This window comes from Lynx rufus, unplaced genomic scaffold (assembly GCF_022079265.1).
Source record: "Lynx rufus isolate CCGP_SWC_20201006 ecotype Redwood Valley unplaced genomic scaffold, mLynRuf1.p SCAF_17, whole genome shotgun sequence".
NCBI classification, from domain to species: Eukaryota; Metazoa; Chordata; class Mammalia; order Carnivora; family Felidae; genus Lynx; species Lynx rufus.
This window is the reverse complement of record NW_025814831.1, coordinates 47853222-47878251: the sequence shown is the minus strand read 5'-3', so window position 1 is coordinate 47878251 and position 25030 is coordinate 47853222. Positions and strand designations below refer to the sequence as shown.

The 25030-nt window shown below is 37.5% G+C and overlaps 1 protein-coding gene across 2 annotated transcripts in view; it reads right to left on the bottom strand.

The window, feature by feature from the left end:
- Positions 1-581: 581 nt before the first annotated feature.
- Positions 582-25030, bottom strand: part of FERMT2 (FERM domain containing kindlin 2) — an 82747-nt gene continuing 58298 nt past the window's right edge. The window contains exons 4-15 of one of the 2 annotated variants that reach the window (XM_047079639.1): positions 20662-20887; positions 20449-20551; positions 18870-18977; positions 14386-14520; positions 13461-13510; positions 12207-12331; positions 6979-7085; positions 6623-6844; positions 4017-4037; positions 3268-3392; positions 2485-2626; positions 582-755 (exon numbers count right to left, since the gene is read on the bottom strand). In XM_047079639.1, the coding sequence (XP_046935595.1) occupies positions 582-755; positions 2485-2626; positions 3268-3392; positions 4017-4037; positions 6623-6844; positions 6979-7085; positions 12207-12331; positions 13461-13510; positions 14386-14520; positions 18870-18977; positions 20449-20551; positions 20662-20887 (1538 nt within the window). The remainder of the gene's footprint in view (positions 756-2484; positions 2627-3267; positions 3393-4016; positions 4038-6622; positions 6845-6978; positions 7086-12206; positions 12332-13460; positions 13511-14385; positions 14521-18869; positions 18978-20448; positions 20552-20661; positions 20888-25030) is intronic. The other variant, XM_047079640.1, reaches the window with a different exon arrangement.

Genomic DNA, 25030 nt, shown 5'->3' with positions numbered 1-25030 from the left:
ATACATACATGCTTATTCAAGGACAAAAACAAACCAAGCATAAGGGACCGATAGCATTTTCCTTCAAGGTCAAACAATAACATTATTGAATATCAGGCATCTTCCACAGGCCTGATTTATTTGGGGATGGGAGTGAGGGATGGGGAATCAATAGCTACCAGAAAGGAGGCATTTTTAAAACACATGATCAAATTAAACATACATTAAAACACATGCATTAAACATGATAAATAGACTTCATATAGTTTAAGCCCTGGATAGCTTTAAAGTAGATGGCTTGAGTTTCTTAGTTTGGCTAGCTTAAATCAGTGATGTTTTGTTCCTGACTTGCCCACTACTTTCGTTTTCAATTCCTGGCCCTAAGGAATGTGTGCCATATTCATGTCCATATATTGTATCATGATAGCAGATTAATAGTCGTGCTTGTTAGTGCACATATTAACTGGTCTGGTAAGGCAAAAAAGTTTTCATGATAAAATGATAAATTTCAAGCTTACTTTATTAAGCAGCATATAACAAACAACAGCTTTCAAAGTTAAATATTGTTATGGCCATGGAGTTTCATTACACAATATTTCTATTCACACCCAGCCACTGGTAAGTTTGTAGAACATCTCTTCATCTAAACTCTCATTTTGGTCTTTCGCACGCGTTGAGAGAAATATGTAGCCACCAATGAATTCGTGAACCACTTTGCAATCTACTTCGGTACATATGAAGGACAATCGTACTTCATCTGCAAACTCTACCGTGACCTGGAACAAAGACAAAGAACTGTCAGTCTCAGTAAAACTCCACATGGTTAGGCACAAGTGACGCTACTGTGCTGTTTAATGTCTGCCCTATCACAAGACTATTTGTCGACCCTCAATTTTTTTTAATCCTAAACTAATAATGCCTTCAGTTCCAAAAGAATACAAGTTGACTAGCCCCTCCCCGACTCCTTTTTAGTTTTCATGTTCTGAAAAGGAAGACTGAATGCAAAGGGTTTAGGTCATTATGTTCCCAAATGGTCTCTGGTGATTCAATTAATGAGAATGTCTCTCTTCAAGGCCTGAGAGAAAACCTACTTCCTGCATTTAATTTAATATTTGCTTCAGATACTTAACCTTTAGGTATCATGTTTGAATACAGTAACAACCCCTCTTATCCATGGGGAATATATTTCAGGACCCTAAGTGGATGCCTGAAACCATGGATAGTACTGAACCCTACATACACTATGCTTTTCTTTCCTTTACAGATATACCTATGATAAAGTTTAATTTGTAAGTTAGATACTGTAAGAGATTAACAATAACAGAATTATGACAATATACTATAACCAAGTTATGGGAACATGGTCTCTCTCTCTCAACATACCTTTCTGTACTGTACTCGCCCCTGTGATAATGAGAAATGACAAAATGCCTATATGACGCGATGAAGGTAAATGACGTAGGTGCTGTGACATAGTGTTAGGCTCCTACAATATATCAGGAGGAGGATGGGTTATCTGCTTCTGGATCAAGGTTAACCACAGAAAAGTAACCTATTATTCGATGCAGTAATAGGAAGTGCTACAACAAACCCAATGTCCCTAAAACACACAGCTTATCAGTAAAAGACTGTTTAAATGATATTTATGTACTTCAAGTCTGGGGGCAGCATGATATACAGTAGTAGCTGTGCCAGGTTTTAGATCCCCTGAGCATCTGACTTTGAATCCTGATTCTGTGACTAAGTGTGTGGTCATAGCAATCATGGCCCACAGGCCTCTAAATGTGAGTGTCCTCATTTGTAAGGTAGGGACAATCCAACTATCCCGCACAAGGCTGTGGTGAGATTTAGAAATACAAAAGCATCTAGCATCATGACTGGCACAGAGTAGGCATTCAATAAACAGCAGCTGCTAATAACTGGGCTAGTTATGAACTAGGCAAGTTTAAGTGGGAAATGAATAACCAACCATGTTTTATACTTTAAGAGGTAATGGTGCAAACAATCTATAGAATTTATAGGTCTTAATTCTTAAGTTTTAGAAGGGCTATATATATATTTAAAAATTTTTTTTCTTGAAGTTTATTCATTTTTGAGAGCAAGGGGCAGAGAGAGAGGGGGCCACAGAATCTGAAGCAGGCTCCAGGCTCTGAGCTGTCAGCACAGAGCCCAACGTGGGGCTTGAACTTGTGAACTGTGAGATCATGACCTAAGCGGAAGTCGGACACTTAACCGACTGAGCCACCCAGGTGCCCCAGAAGGGCTATATATTAATTCAAGTAACATCGTTATAGCTCGCCATTTATTTATTTATTTTGAGAGTGTGCGCATGAGCAGGGTTGGGGCAGGAAGGGAGAGAGTGAATCCCAAGCAGACTGTGTGCTAACACTGCAGAGCCCAATGCAGGACCTACGTCTTACAAACCTTGAGATCATGACCTGGGCCAAAACCATGAGTCGGATGCTTTAACTGACTGAACCACCCAGGTGCCCACCCCTAGCTTACCATTTTTATTTCCCAGTTCACATTCCACTGTTTCATGTTACTGAAACGCCATGTTTTAATTGCGTCTCCTGTGCTGGCATCCATCCTAATCAGTCTGTTATATGCAATTCCAATAAGTTCTTCTTTTTTTCCTCCTTGGAACCTATAGTATTAAAACATAATAAATGTTTAAAAACACGTTGGGGGTGGGAGGAATGTTGCTCTGTTTTTCTTTTTTAGTAGAGGGTGCAAGTGAAGCGAGGGGCAGAAAAAGAAAAGTGGGGCTCATCCGATGCAGGACTCAAACTCACAAACCGTGAGATCATGACCCGAGTCAAAGTTGAGTGCTTAACCAACTGAGCCCCTGTTTTTAAGATGTGCTCTTTAACTCTCAAAAAAGTGATATTCTTATATAAGTAAAAATAGAAATGCTATCATTTTGAGTTTTTTGGGGGGAGAGAGAGAATGCACAAGTGGGGGCGAGGGGCAGAGGGAGAGAAAATCTTAAGCAGGCTTCATGCTGAGCGTGGAGCCCGATGCCGGGCTTGATCCCATAATCCTGGGATCATGACCTGAGCCGAAATTAAGAGCTAGACACTCAACTGACTGAGCCACCCAGGCAGCCCAATCATTTTGAATTTTTAAAGTAAAAATTACAAGAATAGAAAATACATTTTGATATTCTTTACTGTAAAATTGCTTAATGGATCTCAGCAGGTACTTTAAATGTTTAATTGAAATAGATTAAGTAAAAACGTACACATTAAGATTTATACATAGATGTTTAGTAGCAGAACCACTGACCTTGCAATAAAGTGTGTGATGCCAAATTCTGGTAATGACTGCCATGCTTGAATAAATCTCATCTTGGCTTCAATTAGACTCATCTGAGCTACATTCTGATGGGCCTCCAAGATTCTTGCTGTTATCTAAACATGATTAAACATCACCTTTACCATCAGACAATATTCTTTCATTGCAGGAGCAAAACAAAAGTAACCAACTGTGCCCCACCCCACAATTACCTCTAAGAGTTGGAATTAGGAAATTTCTGAAGCCACATTTAGGAATTTTAGTTAAATAATGACTCTTCAAAATAAACCTTGATGTATTTCTTTTTGATTTCAGTTTCCATATATCCAGAAACAAAAAGTACTTTCAGGAGTAATAACTGCCACTCCCAAAACATATTCCAAGGACACACACATATTTTGCTTTTATAAAACGGTATGTTCTAATCCTGTACATGACAGGTTTTAAATTTAGCACCAAAACACAATATCAGAATGAGTACCCGCAATATAAATTCGTAGTGGACTATTTATTAGCACCTTTAATACTTGAAACCACCATAAAGATTTTTTTAATTTCTAAAGGTATCATTAGGAAAGTTAACTTTTAAATTATACTCACTTTGGGATGACTACTCCCACAAAGAGTGGAAATCCATGAAGGCGATGGGGTGGGGGGGGGTGGGGGAACTGTAGCTAGGGCTTTAAATATTTTATGTATTTATTTTCTTTCCTTTTCTTTTTTAAATATGGAGAACTTACCAAATCTCTTATATAGCCTGGCTGTAGATGGCAATGCGAGGAAAGAAAAAGGAAGCAGAAAGAAAAAAAAAGGCAATCAGAAAAAATGGCAATGAAGCAAAGAAAAAGTTGCGGTAACCTGCAAACCAAAATTCCAGCCAAAAACCATGCAAAAAAAATTACTTCAGGTAGAAACCAAGCAAAGTAAATGCAAGCATGAAAATGAAAACGAGAAAGCAGCGATTACTTTCCACTTTGAATACTGAGAAACACTTCCATATTATTTTAGATTGTTAAGTGTTACTAAAATTATGGGTAGAAATTTGTAGGGAAAAAAATAAAAAAGAGCAAATACCCTTTTCCCTGCTCATTTACCAGTTCTTACTGGTTAGGGCAGAGCTAATAATTTTAGTAGGAAATCAAAATTAACATTCAAAAACCTTTAATGTTTTCAGATTGAGTCAGATAATATGACCCATGCACCACTTTGCAGAAATAAGTTGAAGGCATAAAATAAGTGCAGTGACCTTACTGTTTCTTTATTTACACAAGAAAAGCAACCCCCCTCAATTACCATCTGTTTTTTGCATCCTTTTTCCTGGAAGGGAAAATGAAGAGATGCTATATACTACACTAGGAATGGTGGCTATACACACAGTAGTCTATTTCAATTTGTATTAACATGGATAAAATACCCAACAACTCTTTTCTTTAAAATGTAAAAATGCAGTTTGGGAGTCACAGTCATATAAGGATATATATATATATATATATATAACAAGTTTAAATAATATACAGTTTTGGGGATTTAAAGTAGATTAAATATAACAAATTCTCTATATTGGTGGGCCCAAAGGAAAACCTTATGCCCTGATAGGAATAAAGGACCCCATGGCCTGGACCTCATCCTACTGGACTCCTGAACACCACTGTACTATATAGTTTAACTATTAAGCCCTATGTCCAACGACGAGTACAGCATGTGACACACAATAAGCAACTAAACTTCTGCCAATCAGCACTTTCTAGGTGTCAGGGCAATACATGGTCTCTACCTTCTGGGAACAACCCATAAATTTAGTCAGGGAAAGAAGGATTACAAAAGAATGTGTGTTTGATAAAATGCCAACGTGGAAGACAAGGCTGGAAGAATCCTTAACCACAGACCACACATACTGCCACCCCACCAGTTGAAGACAAATAGTCACTGTTTCTGTCCCCCAGAGAATTTTCACTTGACAATCTAGTTGAGAAATCAGGGTTGGAAAACTATCTTTTAAAAGTGAAAATCATTTGAGAGGCTTCTGAGAAAACAATTCAGTACCCATCTCTGACAGCTAAGCCAACATTTGGCAGTCTTCACAGTTAGACTTGAAGATCTTTTTTTCCTGGTACCTCACAGTGAAAGAAGCTTGCTAAGATTTGAAACTGTTCCTTGCCTTTGAAGGCAAATGAATCCACTTTCAGAAACAAGGATTTTTTTTTTTACAAGTAATTTTTAAATGAAATAACGAAGAATAAAAAAATAAAATTAGTACTTGATTCACTTTCCCTTTTTAACTTACAATCTACATTCCACAAATCTCCCCAGGGCAGCATTTCCTCCATTCCTCACTACTCCCACATTGTAGGGACTGTGGGATAAACAATTTCCATGTAGCTTACACAACCTCTGAAACTTAAAGACAAATACTTGGTAATTAACCTTCTGAACATTTCCAGCTAAGTAATTTCAAACACATATGATAAACATTATATTTAAAGTTAAGAATTAGTAAGTGTTCTGGGTATTTTATTGGGCCCTCCCAGTAATGTTTTAAAATTATTCTTTAACAGATAAAAATCAAACTAGATAGAAATGAAGTATTTATTTTAAAGGCCTTCTTCACCCCACCTCACACTGAAGCCTTTGCCTTTTATGGCATGATGTTTTGTGTAGAGAATACTGGGGGCTATCCCAAACGAAATTCCCCTGCAAAGAACCTTTTATGTTGTACTGAAGAACCATTTTCCTAAATAGCAATCCTTTTATGGTATTAATTTCCAGGAAAGGAATTCTAAACAAAGTGAACAAAAGCAGTGAATTTCAATCAAAATTTACCAAACTCTGTCACATCACGCAAATCTTGGTTTAGGTTTTTGACTGTTAAGAAAAGACGATGTTAAAATGTAGACTATTTCTACCATTGTAAAGTTTATCTCCAAAGCTGGAAAAGTCCATTTTGACAGTGAGAAGTTGTTCTACACTTTGCCGGGAAATGCTGGCTGTGCTTTATACCACACATATATAAGGAATAAAACTGCATGAATTAAGGAATTCAAAGCATCCACACCATTTCAATTCCCTGAAAGAACACCCTGTTAACAGAGCGGTTTCCTTAGGTTGTTTAGAATAAATATGCTTCCTACTATTTTACCTTATGATCTGTCCTATTAAAATGATAAACATTTTTTAAAATGACTTAACTGACTGAAGGCCATCCACATCCTATTTTATATTCCAGCCACCTGATACGAAATTCAGACCATCATTAAAGCCACAAAGTTTTAACAGGGGAAACTAAATTTACAGTACATGTACAAAATCATACGAGAAGAAAAGAGATGAAATGAAATGAATCAAATACCTGCTTGTTCTTGTACTTTTTTAGATAGCGAGGGGACACCAAACATTCAGGATTTATATCAGTTGTGATCTGCTCTGGTATTAACTGAGGATCTGGGTTTAAATGCTGCATCTTCAGGAAGGAAAGAATATTTTGAACTTCTAAGTTGTAAGAACTGTCTGCCATGGTCTTGCCTTTGGAGGCTAATCTGCAGGCTGCCATCCAGTGTGCATACTGTTTTTCCTGTTGAAAAGAAATACTGAAATATGAAATGTATCACATGATGGGTCCTTTAAGTAGAAAATGTAAGGACGACTGGTCAACTCACTAGGGAACTGAAGAAAACTGAAGTTCACACTTTTAATTGGAAAACTTACATTGTCACAACGAAGCCAGATTTCATTCATGCCCTCTGCAACTGGAATCAGGAGTTTAATGTTAAATTTTTGGCCTGAAATGTTTACATCTGGGGTAACTTCACATCCTGTAATAAAAAAATTATTAAAATGGTCAAATTTACCTTTAAGAAATCACAAGCCGCTATAGGTAGCTCTCATTTTATGGTATCTTAACATGCTGAATTTTGCTGTTTTGGAATCTTTAAACTGGGAAGCAAGGTTTTATCGCCCAATTGTTTGAGGTGGAGCAAAAGAGATCTAGTGTAGAAAAGGGGTATAATGCAGTTTGTGGTCCTCATAAAACTTCATTGAAGAGAAGGAAAGGGTCCTGTTAAAAGGATATTACCAAAAAACACGACCCCACAAGTTTGATATTGTGCTGTTTTAATATCATTCAGTTCCTTAAATCTCAAGGTATTTGGGACTTTTAAGTTGCTAAATGTATAGGGATAACATTTTGGTAAGAATAAGCGACTTTTTAAAAGTAACCTCTTTGCCCACTGTGGGGCTTGAACTCATGGCCCTGAGATCAAGAGTTGCCTGCTCTACTGGCCAGAAGCCCCAAGAATAAAGGACTTTTATGATGCCTTTTCTGTGAAGCATTAGCTAGCAGCTTTACAGAAGGGCACACAGGTGGGCTGAACATACACTCAGTTAGATGGCAGGATAATGGCTGGCATAAACAAGTAGTAACCAGTGTAACATAGTGGAGAGGCACCCTGCAATCTGACCTTGTTCCACACTTCTCTGTCACTTAATTACTGCCCATTTGTGGAACATCTCTAAACCCAAATTTCCCAACCTTAAAACTCTACCTCACAGGAATGCTGTAAGGATAAAGAAGATAACAGACATGTCAGAGCTTTCTAAACGGTATTCCAGTTATCACCCTCAATGTGTCTTAAGACCATCAAGTAGGCTCCTAGACTGTTAGCAGGGCCTGTGGTCACTTTGCTCTGTGTACCGGAGCAACATCTCTCTGTACGGAGAGTATAAGGAACAAGATAATAAAGCCCTCTACATCTACCACAAAGAAAGAACAAATACAAAGCACTGTATTGAAAACAACAGAATATTGTACTTTTTTAAATGTTTATGCACTCTGATAAGAGGGAGTGGGCACCACACGCGCATGCAGGGGAAGGGCAGAGAGAATCTCAAGCGGGCTCCACACTGTTAGCGCAGAGCCCAACTGTCGAGCCGGACGGTGGCTTGATCCGGTGAACCGTGAGATCGTGACCTGAAATCCAGAGTCAGACGCTGAAACGACTGAGTCACCCAGGCGCCCCAAGAAACAGAACATTTTAGATAAATGGAAGATCCTCTTCTCCTTTCCAGAAACACCTATCATGAATTTAGTGGACTTTCTCCCTGTTTGCTTTCTTTTAAAAAATATTAGCTACAGCATTTACCTCTTTCTGTACAAGGATTACAAACTATCAGAAAGTTTGCATTTAATCTGTAAAGGTAACACAAAGAGGAGATGTTTGAAGATAGTTCTTTTGCAGATTTCATTACTCACTGAAGCAGACTTAAAAGTACACAATCCCATAATCATGTCTCTTTTAAAAGTAATACACCAAAAAAACCTAAAAAGCTTGGCGAGGCATAGTGAGTTGTAACTCAGGTGCTACTGTAGGCGCAGAGGCACCTGTCAGGCCACACATCTCAGACAATATTCACTCCGTGCCACCTCGGGTACCTACGACCATGGCAACGTGCCACGCTTCACTGTAGCCCAATTGCTGCTCCTCTGACACGTTCTAACCGCAGTCTTCAAACTCTCTGAGTCCTGCAGCCCTGACACCTTCTCCCCATCATGTTTTCACTTCTTCCTTTTCCTGAGTCCAGCCTGGACACCACTCACCAGCTATCACATCCAACTCCCTAGACTCACCGTATTTCCATTAATACACATTAACCAAGACCTTAACCCTGGCTCCATCCAACCACCTCACTTTTACTTGCCTAAAATAGGCTGCTGAGCACTCTAAGGAGGGGAGGGGGAGAAAAACCACAAAACCAAGCAGATAGGTTTCACCAGAAATTCATGGATTCCCAAACTCTACCTGGCCCTCAACACTTGCATCCTGTGTTTTCAGACACTCTCAACAATGTTTATCTCAAATCTTCTCAGGCCTCCGATGCCGCTCACTCTCAGGGGACAACTTCATATCTTTTTTCCAAGAAAGCCATGAGAAGTAGTCACACAGCTTCCTACCACCACAGCCGATAAAGCTTGCTGCCCTCACTCCCACAGTGGGATGGCATCTCTCTGATCCCAAGTGGGATGTTTTCTGCCATCCCAGGAACCTTGCTCCATCACAGAGATCCTCTTCCTCTCCCAGACACTACTTCTCTATTTCTAGTGTGATGTTTCCATCAGCATTTCACTTCCTTGAGTCTCTCCAATCTTGAAACCAAATGCCTTCCTCCTCCACCTTATACCTCTCTCTGCTGTTACTGCCCTCTTTCCTCCCTCCTTATTATAGGTAAGGTTCATCAAAAAACTATCTTTGTTTCCTATTTACTTCTCAGTGACTGTACTTTGGCGCCCATACTCAAAAGGCCACTGAAATCCGCTCCAATCTGTTCGGCATCAAGGCCACCAACCACCTCCAATGTGGCTAAATGCTATGTCGGCTTCACAATCTTTATCTTACTTTTCTGTAGTATTTGATGCCAGTGATTATGCTGTCCTTTTTGAAACAACTTTTATCTTAGTTCCCACCATGTCTCATTTCCATGGTCTCTGTAAGCATTTTTTGTTTCCCTTCCTCTAATCTGCCCTGTATCTCAAACACAGGTGTTCTGCAGGGTTCTGTTCTTAGCCTTTTCATATTATAGACAACCATTCTAATGGCTGCCATTTATCATTAACGCTAAAACTGATACCATCAGTATCTGCAGTGTGGATCTCCCGTGATCCAGTGGCCTACAAGTTACCTCCAACAGCTACCCCACAGGCACTTCAAATTTAAAATAACCCAAAATTAAACTCACTGTCCTTCTCCCTGAAATAAGCTCTTCTATATTCTCAACTCTATCCATCCAACTTGTACGAGCCAGAAATAAGTCCCTCCCCATAAGCCTCTCCCAAATCAATCACTCAGGATGCTTGCTGACTGGGCTTTCTCAGGATCTTCTGAACTTGAACCCTTTTCTCCATCCATATTGATCACCTTAATCTGGATCATTGTCACTGTTCTAAAATTATTCCTGTATACTGTAGCCAATATAATTGGATGGATCCCATTATTTTCATGTTAATACTTTCTCAGTGACACTTCATTGCTGCCAGTTTAAAAAACAATCCCTAACATTTTTATCCTCCAAAACATGCCGATTTCTTCAGCTGTTGTCCCTCATCTATGTAGAAATCAGATTCAGTAGCCACTAGGAAGCATTCATCCTCTGCCTTGAACTCTACATTCCAACAGCACAAAACCCCCTGTGGTTGCTGATGCTTTTCTCCAGGAATTTCTGCATACCAGTCTCTGCCACAAGGTTTTTACCAATTCTCCTTCCTTCCATGGGCCTTGAATTAGACACTGGATCTAACTCTGGCATTATTTCTGCCAGGATATTCCCCACCATCGCTGAACACTGAGACAGCACACACCCTTATCTTTGCTCCTCCTTGGACCTGTTACTGTTTAAAGTACTATTCATTGCCCAAATTGTCACTGTTTATCTCCCAAATGCTCTAAACACCCAGAGGGGTGGGTCTGTAACCTGTTCCTGCTCATGTCTCCAGGATCTAGCACAGCTGGGGCACAGGAATTCAATCAGTATTTGAACTGAATTTGTTTTTAGAACTTTTCATTTTATATCTCCAAAGGCCTTAGAGAACATCTAGTCCAAAGTCCAAAGGCATGGAGAACACTCTCATTTCCAAATGGGCTATTTTTCTAAAATCATAGGGCTTATTTACTAAATAAGCCTGGAAACACCATGCTCCTTTCTCAATTCTGCCTCTCCAGCCCCATAACTTAGTTGGGAATTGAAGTCTTACATGAATGCATCTGATTGGAATAAAAATCTCACTGCAAACAAGTCCAGAAAATGTATTTTAGTTTTCTAGCCTTTGCTGTAAGAGTGTGGAACAGTGAGACGACAATCCACCAAGCATGCTGGTGCCAAGGGTGCAGGGAGTGTGGTGTGGGCACATAGGAGAGCAGTTCTCGCTGGAAGTGAGCCAAATGGTTTTAGTGAGTATCCCCATAAGTGAAGTGGTGATCAACAATCTGCAACACCCTGCAGAAAAATCACGGCAGGAGGCAGCAAGATGTCCTCTAGCCGTAGAAGAACCAGACCAACCTGGACAGGAAATTCTCCTTCTGCCTGAACCACTGCATCAGTCAGATAAAAGAAGTGAAGGAGCAGTGTGAAGAACCAAAGAAGTCACCCAAGTGGGGAGTGAAATGGGAAAAAAAAGACCAAAGCCAGTAGCTCTGAGTCCTCAGCCAGGAGCAACTCAGGCCACAGCAAACAAGGTTGCCACAAGGGAGTAGAAACATGTCCAATAACATGTGCCTCAAATACCAGCCCCTTAGTGACAGCTTTGGATTTGAAGAGACAAGAGGAAACCAAAGAGATTCAGGTTGTTGACGAGGAGGAGCCTCAGAGGGGTATCCTGGGGCTACCCCAGGAGCCAAACTGAGAGCAGAGTGTCGAACGAAAATGTTCAGGAAGAGGTGTTGTGGGAGGGTTAAGAAGTTGGCCAAACCCCATAGGTGCCTGCTGCCCCATTGCGGAGCCAAAAAGAGACTGGGGGTCGTGAGGGGGACCAGCTTATCATCAGTGAAAGTCAGGAAGAAGAGTAGGATGCTGATGAGGAAGGGAAAAGCCAGCAAAAACGGAGAGGACTACAACACGGATGAGAATGAAGAAAACCTGAATGACCTAATGCTGAGGATGAGAAAAGAGGCACCACAGATTTACTTGACGAGAAGAAAAGTGGAATCACTTCAAATGAAGACTGTACAAAGAGATTACAACGAAATATTTGTGGGAAATGGAATGCTTAAAATTGTGACAAAAACTATGTACCAAAAAAAAGAATCTAGACCTAAAAAAGTACCATAAAGGAGTAATGTATCTGCTGAGAAACACACCCCTGCCCCACCCTGCAAAGCGAAGTTTACTGACTGTTAGCCAACAGAAAGTTTCTCCATCAACACTGGTCACTCCAAGGCTTTCCTTACCTCTTAGGTTCATCTGATGAGCTGGTGTGCCACTGGATTCTTCTTTGCTCTTATAGCAAGAAATAGATGTATCTTTAAAGGTGCACCAATATTGCTTGTAACCTTTTAGAGTCAGTTTTTTTGGCCTACATGTCAAACAGAATTAAGAGAAAAACCACTTTTGAAATAACTTTATCAACAGTATGTTTTAGCAGCAAAGTTTCAAAACATTAAAAGTCTGAGGCCAAGTTTTACATATATTCAACTAAGTTCCCTTGGGCCAGCATGTTATATTCAATGTTGCTGTTATTGGATTTGTCCCCTCTCGATCAATCTACTCAGGAAGATCTCAAACAGTGAATGGGTAGAGGAGAAAGGAGGACCAACAATCTAGTATTTCTGTCAGTGGTAGCCATCTCTAACACTAGCAGGTCACATGGAAAGGACAAGAAACAAAAGGTGAAGTAAATGTCACCAATCGGAAAGCTCCTAGGTCCTATAATCACCAGCAGATTCCTGAGTGTGTGCAAGGCTGCCTTTGGAGCCTCTCTGAACGAGGGTACTGGTCTCTCTCAGGGTGTAACTGAATGGTGCTTCAACTTGCCACCCAAGGCCAACACGAAGATGACAGTAATCATGACAGAGAGTGGGTAAGTAAAGGTGTGAAATGCGAGAAGAAAGGGGGTAGGGAGCGGCATCTGATATCATGCCCTTATCTTAGAAACTTTCCATACGGTAAGCTGTTATATGTTTAGCTACAGTAAACGGTTTATTCCATAATGGCTTCACACCTTCTATTCCATATCACCTCCTCTCCTTTCTCCCTTTTCTGCTTTAATGCCTAGATTCTGTGGACTGTGCCCAGATTGATAAAAGTCTAGATAAGATACACAAAAACCTTATTATAAAATATGCCTTGAACAAATGAATAAAATTCAATAGAATCTGGGGCTCTGAACAAGGAAATAACTGCTGGCAGTAATAGTTCATTATGTCCTGCTTTCACCCGGAGGGGATGTTTTATACTAAAATGCCACTGTATGTTTCAGTCTACATGATGCAATCTAGGTTACATAATCTTTGCTTTTCCCCTTTAAGAAAAATGTTTATCAGATAAAACAACTCATGAGTACTGCAATTTTAATTTGGTAAAGATGGTTATTTTCTCTCATAATTCATAATGCATATGCTAAAGTAAATTCCAACATGAATGTGACTACAAAATTGATACTTGTCATTCATTAATATTTGGAATTCCTCCCCTTTTGTACTTACTTAAAAACTTTAATATAGTCAGCAAGTTCAGGAATAGAAGTGATGTCACCCTAGGGAAAGAATTAAATCATTTTTTTTTCTGATTTTTCTTGAAATTTGAAACTCTAATATTTAGTATCTGCCATCAAGTATCAGTTTATTCAATAAACAAAATTACATAACATACAGATTATTAAGGTTTTAAAAGTACAATCATAATGTATGGTCATACGTACAAAGCCATTTTTTTTAAAGTTTGTTTTGTGAGAGAGAGAGAGAGAGAGAGAGAGAGGGAGAGGGAGAGGGAGAGGGAGAGAGAGAGAGAGAGAGAGAGGATCCCAAGCAGGCTCCACGCTGTCAGCGCAGACCCCAATGTGAGGCTCGATCCTACGAACCATGAGATCATGACAGAGCTGAAACCAAAAGTCTAACCAACTGAGCCACCCAGGCACTCCACAAAGTCATTTTTAAGTGGCATACAAAGCTAATAAAGGCAGTTCATATAACCTATAAGAACATATTATTCTAATTCAGCTAAAATTGTTTACATCTGCACATGAAAATTTTATAAAATCCTAACAACCCTTAGGTCAGTGTTTCTTCTGTAACAACTAATTCCTAAGCTTTAAAACTAAACTTAGCATTTAAAATTTTTCCCAAGATCTGCTTTTCTCTTTTTGTAACATTTTAAATGTGAAGCTCACTGAATGGATGTTACCATGACTTCACTCTACCTTTTCCTCTGCAGAAATGTTCTTCCACTGCTTGTGAGAGAACGTGCAGATATCTCAAGATCTATCTTTACTGTATCCTAGAGACTAGAATATTAATTTAAAAATTTTCCCTGAAAGTTTCTGGTAAGTCAACACCTGTGTTCTCTAAAGCATTAAATCCACAAAAAGGTAAGAATTCAAACTAAACTAGTAGGGAAAAAGATTCACCATACCAAAATTGTTGATGTTTTCCCTCCTTCCAAAGTGATCTCCAGGTCTGAAAGAGCAGCATCAACTTCGTCTACTTCTTTGTCACTGTTGTTCAAATGATTCTCTGATGTCATGATTGACAGCTTATTGATGTGATACTGAAAACGGAAATGATATTTTATTTAAATGTCTGTTCTAACTAGTAAAACTTTAAAATGAGATCACTATTCGCATCTATATTGAAAGCTTTTTCATCACCTAACTTAAAAGATATAGTGTCCAAGAACTAGAATAGGAAAATAAATGGCAGTGCACCTACAATCAGTGTCCTAAACATCCCAATAAATATTTATCCAGGATATATAAAAATGATTTAGTTTGGGAAGCCCTAGGACTTAGAGTTAACAGGTTGTCCACTAAGCTCCACATGAGCAGAGATTTTTTACTCTTTTCTCCCCACTGCAGTATTCCGTGTGTCTAGAACAGGTCCTAGAACCAATGAATACTGAATGAATTAACAGAATATGCATCAGCTCTTTTGTAAAAATATATTAACATTGATTACCTTGTGTTACTATTATTACCCTGCAGAAGAAAATGAGTTGAAAGCTAAAGCCCTTCTTCCCCAGGCCCCCCAGCCTCAATTCAGTGCTGAAAACATGATCAGAGGAAGATGATGTTTATATCTCAGTTACGTAACAATGATAAGATGGATTACATTTATATGTGAACACACACACATGCATATTTGTGTATATATACCAGAGTAGTGGTAAATACTCCTTATGCAGCTAGAAAAATCTTTGCATAAAGAAAAACTAGTAATGATTTTAAATATATTGAGGTCAGTCACTTAGAACAAATATTAATAATCTATTAGATTCTGATGCTAAACCTTACAGAGGTTTCACACAAAGGTAAGTAGAACTTTTGAATCATTTAATCAGTTACCTCTCTTTTTTTTTTTTTAAGTTTATTTATTTTGAGAGAGAGAGAACGTGCGTGTGTGAGCACGAGCAGGGGAGGAGCAGAGAGAGGAAGACAGAATCTCCAGCAGGCTGCACGATGTCAATGCAGAACCCGATGTGGGGCTTGAACCCACGAACTAGGGCTTGAACCATGAATCATGAGATCAAGACCTGAGCTGAAATCAAGAGTTGACACTTAACCGACTGAGCCACCTAGGTGCCCCTAATCAGTTTCCTTTCAAAGCATTAAGTAGCACTCCAAATTTCTAAAGTATTCATTCATTGAATAGGATCTATTCATGGGAACACTGAATGAACTAATCTGAGGCCAACTGTCAGTGTTCCTCTGTATTTTAAGATTAGTGAATTGATAATGAATAGTCTCTGGCTATACCTTCAGCTGTGCTGAAATGAGATGCCTCCAGTGATAGAAACTTCCATGTTCACAAATCATGGAGAATGTGGTAGGTTGAGGCCCTCAGGAAGTTGCCTCAAATGTTGGTAACATTAAGAATCGTCAAGAGAGTTGGTTAAAAATACATATTCTTAGGTTCACCCCACAGAGATTTTAATTTAGCAAATCTGGAGTCCAGCCCAGAATCTGCATTTTTATTAAGTGACTTAGGTGATTCTGATGCAGAAAGTCCTTTTAAGTTATACTGGAGAAACCCTGGCTATGAATGGGAATGGTCATAAAACCCCAGCTTTGCTTTCAGAGGTGCATCGGTTATCTTTTAAATGTTACAATACAGACTCAGACCCAAATACTTTAAAAACAGAGTTATTAACCTTTCTGTTTTTGATCCACTCCTCCTTACTTTGTTTCCTTTTACTATTGTAGATTTACGTTACACAGGGAACCAGAAGCCCCAAGTTCAGAGTGCAGACTGTCTAAAATAAAAAGAATAGGCATTTCTTTTTTTTTTAAATTTTTTTTTTCAACGTTTTTATTTTATTTTTTTTGGGACAGAGAGAGACAGAGCATGAACGGGGGAGGGGCAGAGAGAGAGGGAGACACAGAATCGGAAACAGGCTCCAGGCTCTGAGCCATCAGCCCAGAGCCTGACGCGGGGCTCGAACTCACGGACCGCGAGATCGTGACCTGGCTGAAGTTGGACGCTTAACCGACTGCGCCACCCAGGCGCCCCAAGAATAGGCATTTCTTTCCCATTTTTTCAAAGTTTCCCCCTTCTGTACTGGATGGATTCTTAGAGCCTTTGGTTCAGTTTCTGGGAAGGCTTCTAAGAACTCAGGATTTGTAGTCCAAAATTCTCTTATAGAATCTAGATTCTAGGGGCACCTCGGTGGCTTAATCAGTTAAGTGTCCGACTTTGACTCATGTCATAATCTCACGGTTTGTAGGTTCGAGCCCCAGGCTGGGCTCTGTGCTGACAGCTTGGAGCCTGCTTCAGATTCTGTGTCTCCCTCTTTCTCTCCCCCTCCCTCTCTCAAAAATAAACATAAAAAAATAATAATAAATCTAGATTCTAAAATGGTTCAGGAGAGTGATGCTTTGGGACATTGTGTCCACAAATTAAAATTCAGGTCTTGAAGTGTTTTCTACTGCACTAAAATGGACTGTCTACTGTACACTGGGTGAGGGAAAGCTATGAAATGATCCTATTTCTGTGAAAATACAACTGTGTGTGTCTATCTGACCCTTGGACAACATGGAGGCTAGGGGCACTGACTCTCCCAAAACCTTACTAATAATAGTCTGCTCTTGACCAGAACTTTATCAATAAGAAACAATTAACATATATTTTGTATGTTATCTATGTATATACTTATTCTTACAATAAAGTTAGAGAAAAAAATGTAAGGAAAATACATTTACTGTAATGTATTTATCGAAGAAAATCTGCACGTAAGTGGACCCACGCAGTTCAAGCCTGTGTTGTTCAAGGGTCAACTATATTCTCACTCAGCAAATTTTTTTTGAGCACCTACTATGCGCTCATAGGTACGTCTGTATCTGTTGGTTTTTTAAAAAGTGCATTATTTTTATAATAAAAAGATAAATACTATGTAATAAAAGTCTGTGATTTTCCCCCATATACATTTTATATGTACTACTCTTCTGTCATTGGCCAAACCGTCACTAGAAAATTATAAGCCTATATTCTAAGTGAGAAAGATGTAGGTAGAAAACTATAAACCAAGTGAGATACTTTGAACAAAATTACTCCAGAATTTAATTCACGAAATTCTTCAGACAGTCTGAATTATCCAAAAACACAACAGAAGATTCTTAACTAGCTGATTAAACAAGTCTCTACCTAAACTAATTTATCTGCCATCAAAGATTTTCCTTGTTTAAGCTTTGTTTCGACTCCCTTCTTTTATCATATAAACTAAGGAGAAATGAGCTTTTCTTCCATTGTAAATAGGACAATTTTTTAAGTCTTAACCAGAAAACCTTCCTGGATGCATAAAAGCATTTGGAAGACTGGGAGCATTTTTATTGGTGTTCTAAAGAGAAGAAAATAAAATCCTTTTTACAGTGAAAGCTTTTAATAAGTAAATGTCAACTTTGCTTCCTGTACTTAAAGAACACTAATTTTGTCAGGACTTCTGGCAAAACCAGAATTCTACCATAATCTGAGAACATTCACCAAAGCCTCATTCAACTATGTGAACTGTAAGAATGACTAATCTGTGGTCAGCTGGATCCCAGTGTCTCTAAGAAGGCAGATCTGTGGATGCCTCCCTAATGTTATTTTACTAAAGGGGGAAATTTTTGAAAATATAAGCACTACTGTATTCTTAAAAAGTTGGTATGCAAGAACTACAGTTGAGAAAACACTGGTTTAATCTAAGGAAAACATTACCTACTTAAAAAAAATTTTTTTTAAATGTGTGTATTTTGAGAGAGAGAGGGAGCGCCGTGTGCCTGTGAGCAAGGGAAGTGCAGAGAGAGGAGAGACAGAATCCCAAGGAGGCTCGCACTGTCAGCGCAGAGCCTGAAGTGGAGCTCGATCTCATGAACTGTGAGATCATGACCTGAGCTGAAATCAAGAGTCAGACACTTAACCGACTGAGCCACCCAGGTGCCCCTATCTACACCTTAAGGATTATCATTCTGAAAACTAATTTATGTTTTGTTTCAGTAGTCCATTAAAATTTATCACCTTTAAAATGTATTATTTTTTCTATAGCTACTTAAAAATATTATCAGCCCCAGCTACTTAGGAAATTATGCAAGTAATAAGCTTCATTTTAGAAATGGGATTTTCAACGTAGATCTTATTTCTAAAGCAAAATGGGGTAGTTTTAAACTAATATATATCTGGGGTGGGAGAATAGTTTTCTTCTATAGGATACAAAAAAAATAGCTGAAGTATATACCACTAAACTCTGAAAAGACAAAAAGTTAAATTCATGTATTTACTTTGCCTTCTAAGTGTATATTCATTTTCAACACAGCAAAAAGCAAACACTATCAAAATGCTACTGAAATTACAATGCAACTTTACTATTTAAAAATAATCCCCTATCCTTTCCATTGAAAAGTCCCATTTACCAATACTCTCCACTACCTGCAGGGCTGCAAACATCATCATTTCTTCTTCTGTGCATTCAATTTCTTCTAGGAGAATAGCCCATTTGGCCTGCTCATAAAGCTGATTGATTCTGATTGCATCATACTGCAGCAAAAGAGACATAATCCTTTTGTAATACATCACCTTTAACATAAAATAACTTGAAAACTGAATATTCACGTTCAACGCTTGGAAAAAAAAAGTTTTAATATACATTTTTTTCCTGGGATTTTTATTTAGTATCAAATACTCAATAATGAGAACGATACTTACAGGGTTAAGTATGTCTATATATACCCACATCTAATTTTCCATTAAAAATAACACTGAGATGTCCAAAACATTATTATCCAATATTAGAAATAGATTCTGTGTTATTTTACAGGGAAACAATCATCAGATATTCCAGAGTTCTTAAGAAAATGAATCTGATTTGAAAGACATTTAAAGGGTAAAAGTGACTGCTTTTCAGTGTTGGTACTGCAACCTGCCACACTAAAATGTTATAATCAGAGAGTAAATTATTTTAGGGAACATCTTATTCACTAGGGTAAAGCATGCTTAGACAAAGTGTCAGGTCCTTGTAAAGAGCAATTATTTTAAGAATCTGAAATAAGAGAGTACATATTTGTACTTGCGGAGAAGATTTATTTATATATTGCTGAATTATCCATTTAGTTACATTAAGAAAAATTAATAGTAATGTCTTAACAATACATAGCATCCCCTTCCCCAGCAAATGTAACTATGTTCCTAAAACAACTTTGGTTTTCCTAAAATGAGACATGATATGACCTAAAAGGGACTAAAATTATTTTTATAGTTCCAATATATACCTTTTACAGTTACAATAAAGAATTACTTAAGCACATAATAAAAAATGAAAACTATATACATGAAAATCTAGACACTAATCTAGACATGAAAAGGATGAGAGGTAGTCAAGAGAGGTTCCCTTCCTCCCAAGGATGATAAATAAGGAAGCAAAAGATCCAAATCTCTGTGCCATATGTATTCTAGGGAAAAATACTTGAGATTTCATAGCAAATTTAACTCTTCTAGGAAAAGCAAAGTGATACAATCATTTGATACTAAAAACATATTACAAAGTTTGGCTATTAAATAGGAAGAAATGTAGGCTTAAAGAATTTTTAAGCAACATCTTTTGATTTATAATTAGAAATCTGAAAGTCATTTAAAAGGTACTATTTCAGAAAAATCTTCTTTTACAAAAAGCACAGCTGAAGAGAAGTGTTAAAAAAACAAAACAAAACAAAAACAACCCTAAAACTAACTTTACCAATTCTGTAGTACCAAGCTAGTGCTTTTAAAAATACAAATCAACCAAAAGTTCAATTATTTTAACAAAAAAGAAAAAGGTTTAATTATGCTTCCGACTTACTAACACAATAGAATTATTTCAAATATAGATGCCTTTGTCTAAAGCTTAGGCTTTTAATATTATTCAGACTTGCTATATATAAATGATTCCTAACCCCACTAACTGCAAAAACCAAACATCCAAATGAACAAAACAAAAAGAAAAAAAAGAAGATCCCTCTAAAACCCTCGGTACCTTTGGATTCAAATCAAAAAAGCTGTAATACTTGAATCGGAGAAGCAAGGCCTCATTTTCCTTCACATCCTGTTCCATGAGAGATCTTGAGGAATCAAGCCACCTGGACAGATTAACGAGGGCATTAGAACAAAGCAAGACAAGATTAATAAAGTATCTCTACCTCTCACTGGAGAAAGAAATTCTTCAACATATCTGCATTTTAAAACTTACCCTTGGTTGATTTTTGCTTTGTCAAGAAGAGCCTGGGGCTTGAACATTTTTGCCAAGATTTCCGGTGATGTGATTGGCTGACTGACAGCAAGTATACCAGGGTTGCCTTCTGACAAAGCACTGTCACCGAACCAAGCAGAAGTTGGTGACAAGGGGCTTCCATCATGAGCGTCGTAAGTGGGGGTCATTGTTTTACTATAAAGTCCTGGGCTTGAATATATACTTCCTAATAAATAACATGAAAAACAGGTAGTAAGTATGAAGCACAGAATCTTAGTTTTCAGTAATACATACTACGATGATATAAAGCAAATTGTGAAACAAAAGCTTCATTCTGGAAGGAAAGCTTAGTGCATTATTTTACCTGTCTTGAAAACATGTAAAATTAACTTTAACTCTACTTGTATAACATTAGAACATGTAATAACAAGGTCAAAAGAATATAATTAAGTTGGCAGAAAATCTGGGGGAAAAAATCAGTTCAAGAGAATTAGAAGGAAGACAAGTTAAGGATATAGCTGAAGCAGACAGACCAAGTTTTTGTTTTTAATTGTGGCAAGGCTCACCTTTCAGAGGGCCAATGTAAAGAACATCAGTGCCTATAGGAAAGGAAAGAAAGGAATTCAGAAGATAAAGGAAAGGCAACAATAGAAGACAGAAACAAAGAATGAAAAGGAAAAGGAAATGGGAAAAAGAACACAACAGATTTTTTCCTAATATGAATCATAAACTAAAGTTAAGTATTTCAAATGAATTTAAGAGTAAAGAATCTTAGAAACTGTAACCTAACTGTAAAATAAATGTTTTTGTCCAATCAAAAGAATGAAATTGTGCTTAAGTGTCCAGGGACAAACATATCCACTTTTATCACCCTTTGAAATCCATACCTTGTTCTAAGAACTCAATGTAATTGAATAAATGCACATAAATTAAGAGAACAATTTTGTGTTAATGTTTTCTTATTGAAAGCCAAACTGGTTCCAACAGATTTATAAATAAAGTATTAAAGCAAAGGGGTAGATAAAATTTTGCTAACAAAGATACATTTTATAATTAAGCCCCTGAAGGCAGGGATATTGTATCTTCTAATTCCTCAGTGTTCAGTAGGCCAGACACAAAGTAGCGGCTACATAAATAAAAACTTGAATTAAATCAACTGACAATATATCCTCTATCATCTAAATTATAAAAATTAAGGAGATAAAATTAAGACTTAAAAAACAAAAAGTTCACAATGGCATTAAGTAAAAGCACCTTCCCTTGAAGTCCTAACTCTGTTCATTATATTTTGTCTTCGTAATTAAAAAATGTGTAAATAAGTATCAACACTGTTAATGGATGATGGAAAGAGAATGGCTGTTTCCCTTACCTAATTTAGAAATATGTTTAGGAATTTCCTTTCCACTCTAACAATCCCTCCCTACCACCTCACCCCAATACAATGATAGAAAAAATTACCTATGAAAAATTGGTGACCATGCTAGAGATTTTTGTAGTTGTCATGACCTAGTCTAGGAAAAGAACACAAAGGAAAAAAAAAAAAATCTTGCTAGCCACAGGGTATCTGATTTGATGTCCCCAGTAGGTATTCTTCAATGTTAGTGACTAAAGCAACTTGCAGAATCTAAATGTTGTTAAATAAGCAACAAAGAAGGCTGTCAACTCTCCTTTTTAGCTTTAAAGAACACTGGAATAGTGAGTGATATCCTTAAAAGCTATAACTTTAAAACTACAACGGCATTTTGTGAAAGGGTTACTACTTGGGCACCCATACTTATTAAAAGGGCTGAAAACGGGTGCCTGGATGGCTCAGTCAGTTGAGCGTCCGACTTCGGCTCAGGTCATGATCTCACGGTTCATGAGCTCAAGCTTCACATCGGGCTCTGTGCTGACAGCTCAGAGCCTAGAGCCCACTTCAGATTCTGTGTCCCCCTTTCTCTCTGCCGTCCCCTGCTTGCACTCTCCCTCTATCAAAAATAAATAAACATTAAAAACATTTAAAAAAAAAGGCGGCGGGGGGGGGGGGGGGCTGAAAACATTACTCCAGCTCAGCTTGGCAAAGAATAATCCTGCTAGAGCATATATGTATAAGGGATAGGAAAACACTATCTTCTAGGCAAAATCTTCTCATTGTGTATTTCAAAGATCTAGCAAAATAAACCCTTTACTAGGAATGTCAGAATATTGAAAATTCATTCCTAGTATGATGGACTGTAATTACGATTCAGAATTAAAGTTAGAATTGACAATTTTCTTCATGAAGTTTCTAAAACGAAATATATTCCCCTAAGTCGCACAACATTTAATGGAATCAGCCACCCAATCGATTCTCTTCCCGCTCAATTTCCTATACTTTGTATATTCTACACTTCATATTTGATCACTTCGTTGTTCCTATTCTTATTCTGTTAGGCACTCCACAGTCATAACTCATTTAGTGTTTCCAACAATCCTATTATTCTCATTATAGAGGAGCAAATGGAGTCACAGAGAGATTAGGTAACTTGTCCAATGTCAAAAGCTATTAAGTTTCAGAGCCAAGCTATAAATCAGCCAGTCTGACTGAAGCTATACACACTGCCTCCTGGGCACCATAACTTATTTAAGCCATTTCCAATTGGTGTGCATTTATTTGTTTAGAATTTTGACTTCACCACTGCTACTGCAAACAAATGCCTTGCAACAGTTGTGTTTGTACCTATTTCCTAATTCTATCAACACTGCTGGGACAGAGGATATATGTGCATTTTACACTCCTTCTAAGTCTCAGTTCAGTGACAATCCCAACTACCCTGTGATTCCTGATTGCCCGATTTAAACATATTTGAAAAAAATAAATAAATAAAACTTACTTGAAGCAGAAAGCTATTACAGGGCAAGATGAAGCAACATATTTAGTCAGCAATAAAATGGGAGTTTGCTGAATTTTGTGGTATGATAACAAAAACAGTAAGGAGGAGACAGAGTTCAACAAGCACTACATTTTAGGGCCACTTACTATAAACATTAAAAACCCTATGTAACTTTAGAATTTGTCTCATAACTTGGTTACTATAAATTATATTCTTATACATTCTTTTTTAAAAGAGAGTACTAAAGAATTTAATACATTTTAGATAATTTCTCATCAAAATATCAATCTCATACCATACTTAGAAAACAAATTTCAGGTAAATTAAAGTGCAACCGCTCTGGAAAGCAGTGTGGAGGTTCCTCAGAAAATTAAAAATAGACCTACCCTATGACCCAGCAATAGCACTGCTAGGAATTTACCCAAGGGATACAGGAGTACTGATGCATAGGGGCACTTGTACCCCAATGTTCATAGCAGCACTCTCAACAATAGCCAAATTATGGAAGGAGCCTAAATGTCCATCAACTGATGAATGGATAAAGAAATTGTGGTTTATATACACAATGGAGTACTACATGGCCATGAGAAAGAATGAAATATGGCCCTTTGTAGCAACGTGGATGGAACTGGAGAGTGTTATGCTAAGTGAAATAAGTCAGGCAGAGAAAGACAGATACCATATGTTTTCACTCATATGTGGATCCTGAGAAACTTAACAGAAATCCATGGAGGAGGGGAAGGAAAAAGAAAAAAAAAAAAAAAAAAAGAGGTTAGAGTGGGAGAGAGCCAAAGCATAAGAGACTCTTAAAAAACGAGAACAAACTGAGGGTTGATGGGGGGTGGGAGGGAGGGGAGGGTGGGTGATTGGGTATTGAGGAGGGCACCTTTTGGGATGAGCACTGGGTGTTGTATGGAAACCAATTTGACAATAAATTTCATATATTGAAAAAAATAAAAAATAAAAAATAAAAAAATAAAAATGTTGACATTACAGGAGTTAAAATATATAAATATGAAATAATTACATAAAAGCATAAAAAGGAAATGTAGAAGAATTGTTATAATACTTGTGAAGATTTTCTTAACCAAGAGTGAAAAACCCCGAACTATAAACAACAAATTTGACTACGTAAAAATGTAAAACTTTGGCACAGTAAAAAAGACCACAAAGAAGATTTAAACAATGCCAGTATAGGGAAAATATCTAAGATACCAAAAGATTAGTGTATCACTAAAACAAAAATATAAATAAAATGGATAAAGTCCATGATTTGAAACTAATAGAAAAAAATGTAATGTCTAATGTACATTATTCAACTATTATTCATACTAGTGTTTATCAGGGAAATTAAAAATGTAATTCTGAGATACTATTTATTGTCATATTAGCAAAATTCAGTAAAGATTTACAACATTTAATATAAGACAGAAGGTAGGAAAAGGGGCATTTTCTTTTTTTTTTTTTAATTTTTTTTTTTCAACGTTTATTTTTTTTGGGACAGAGAGAAACAGAGC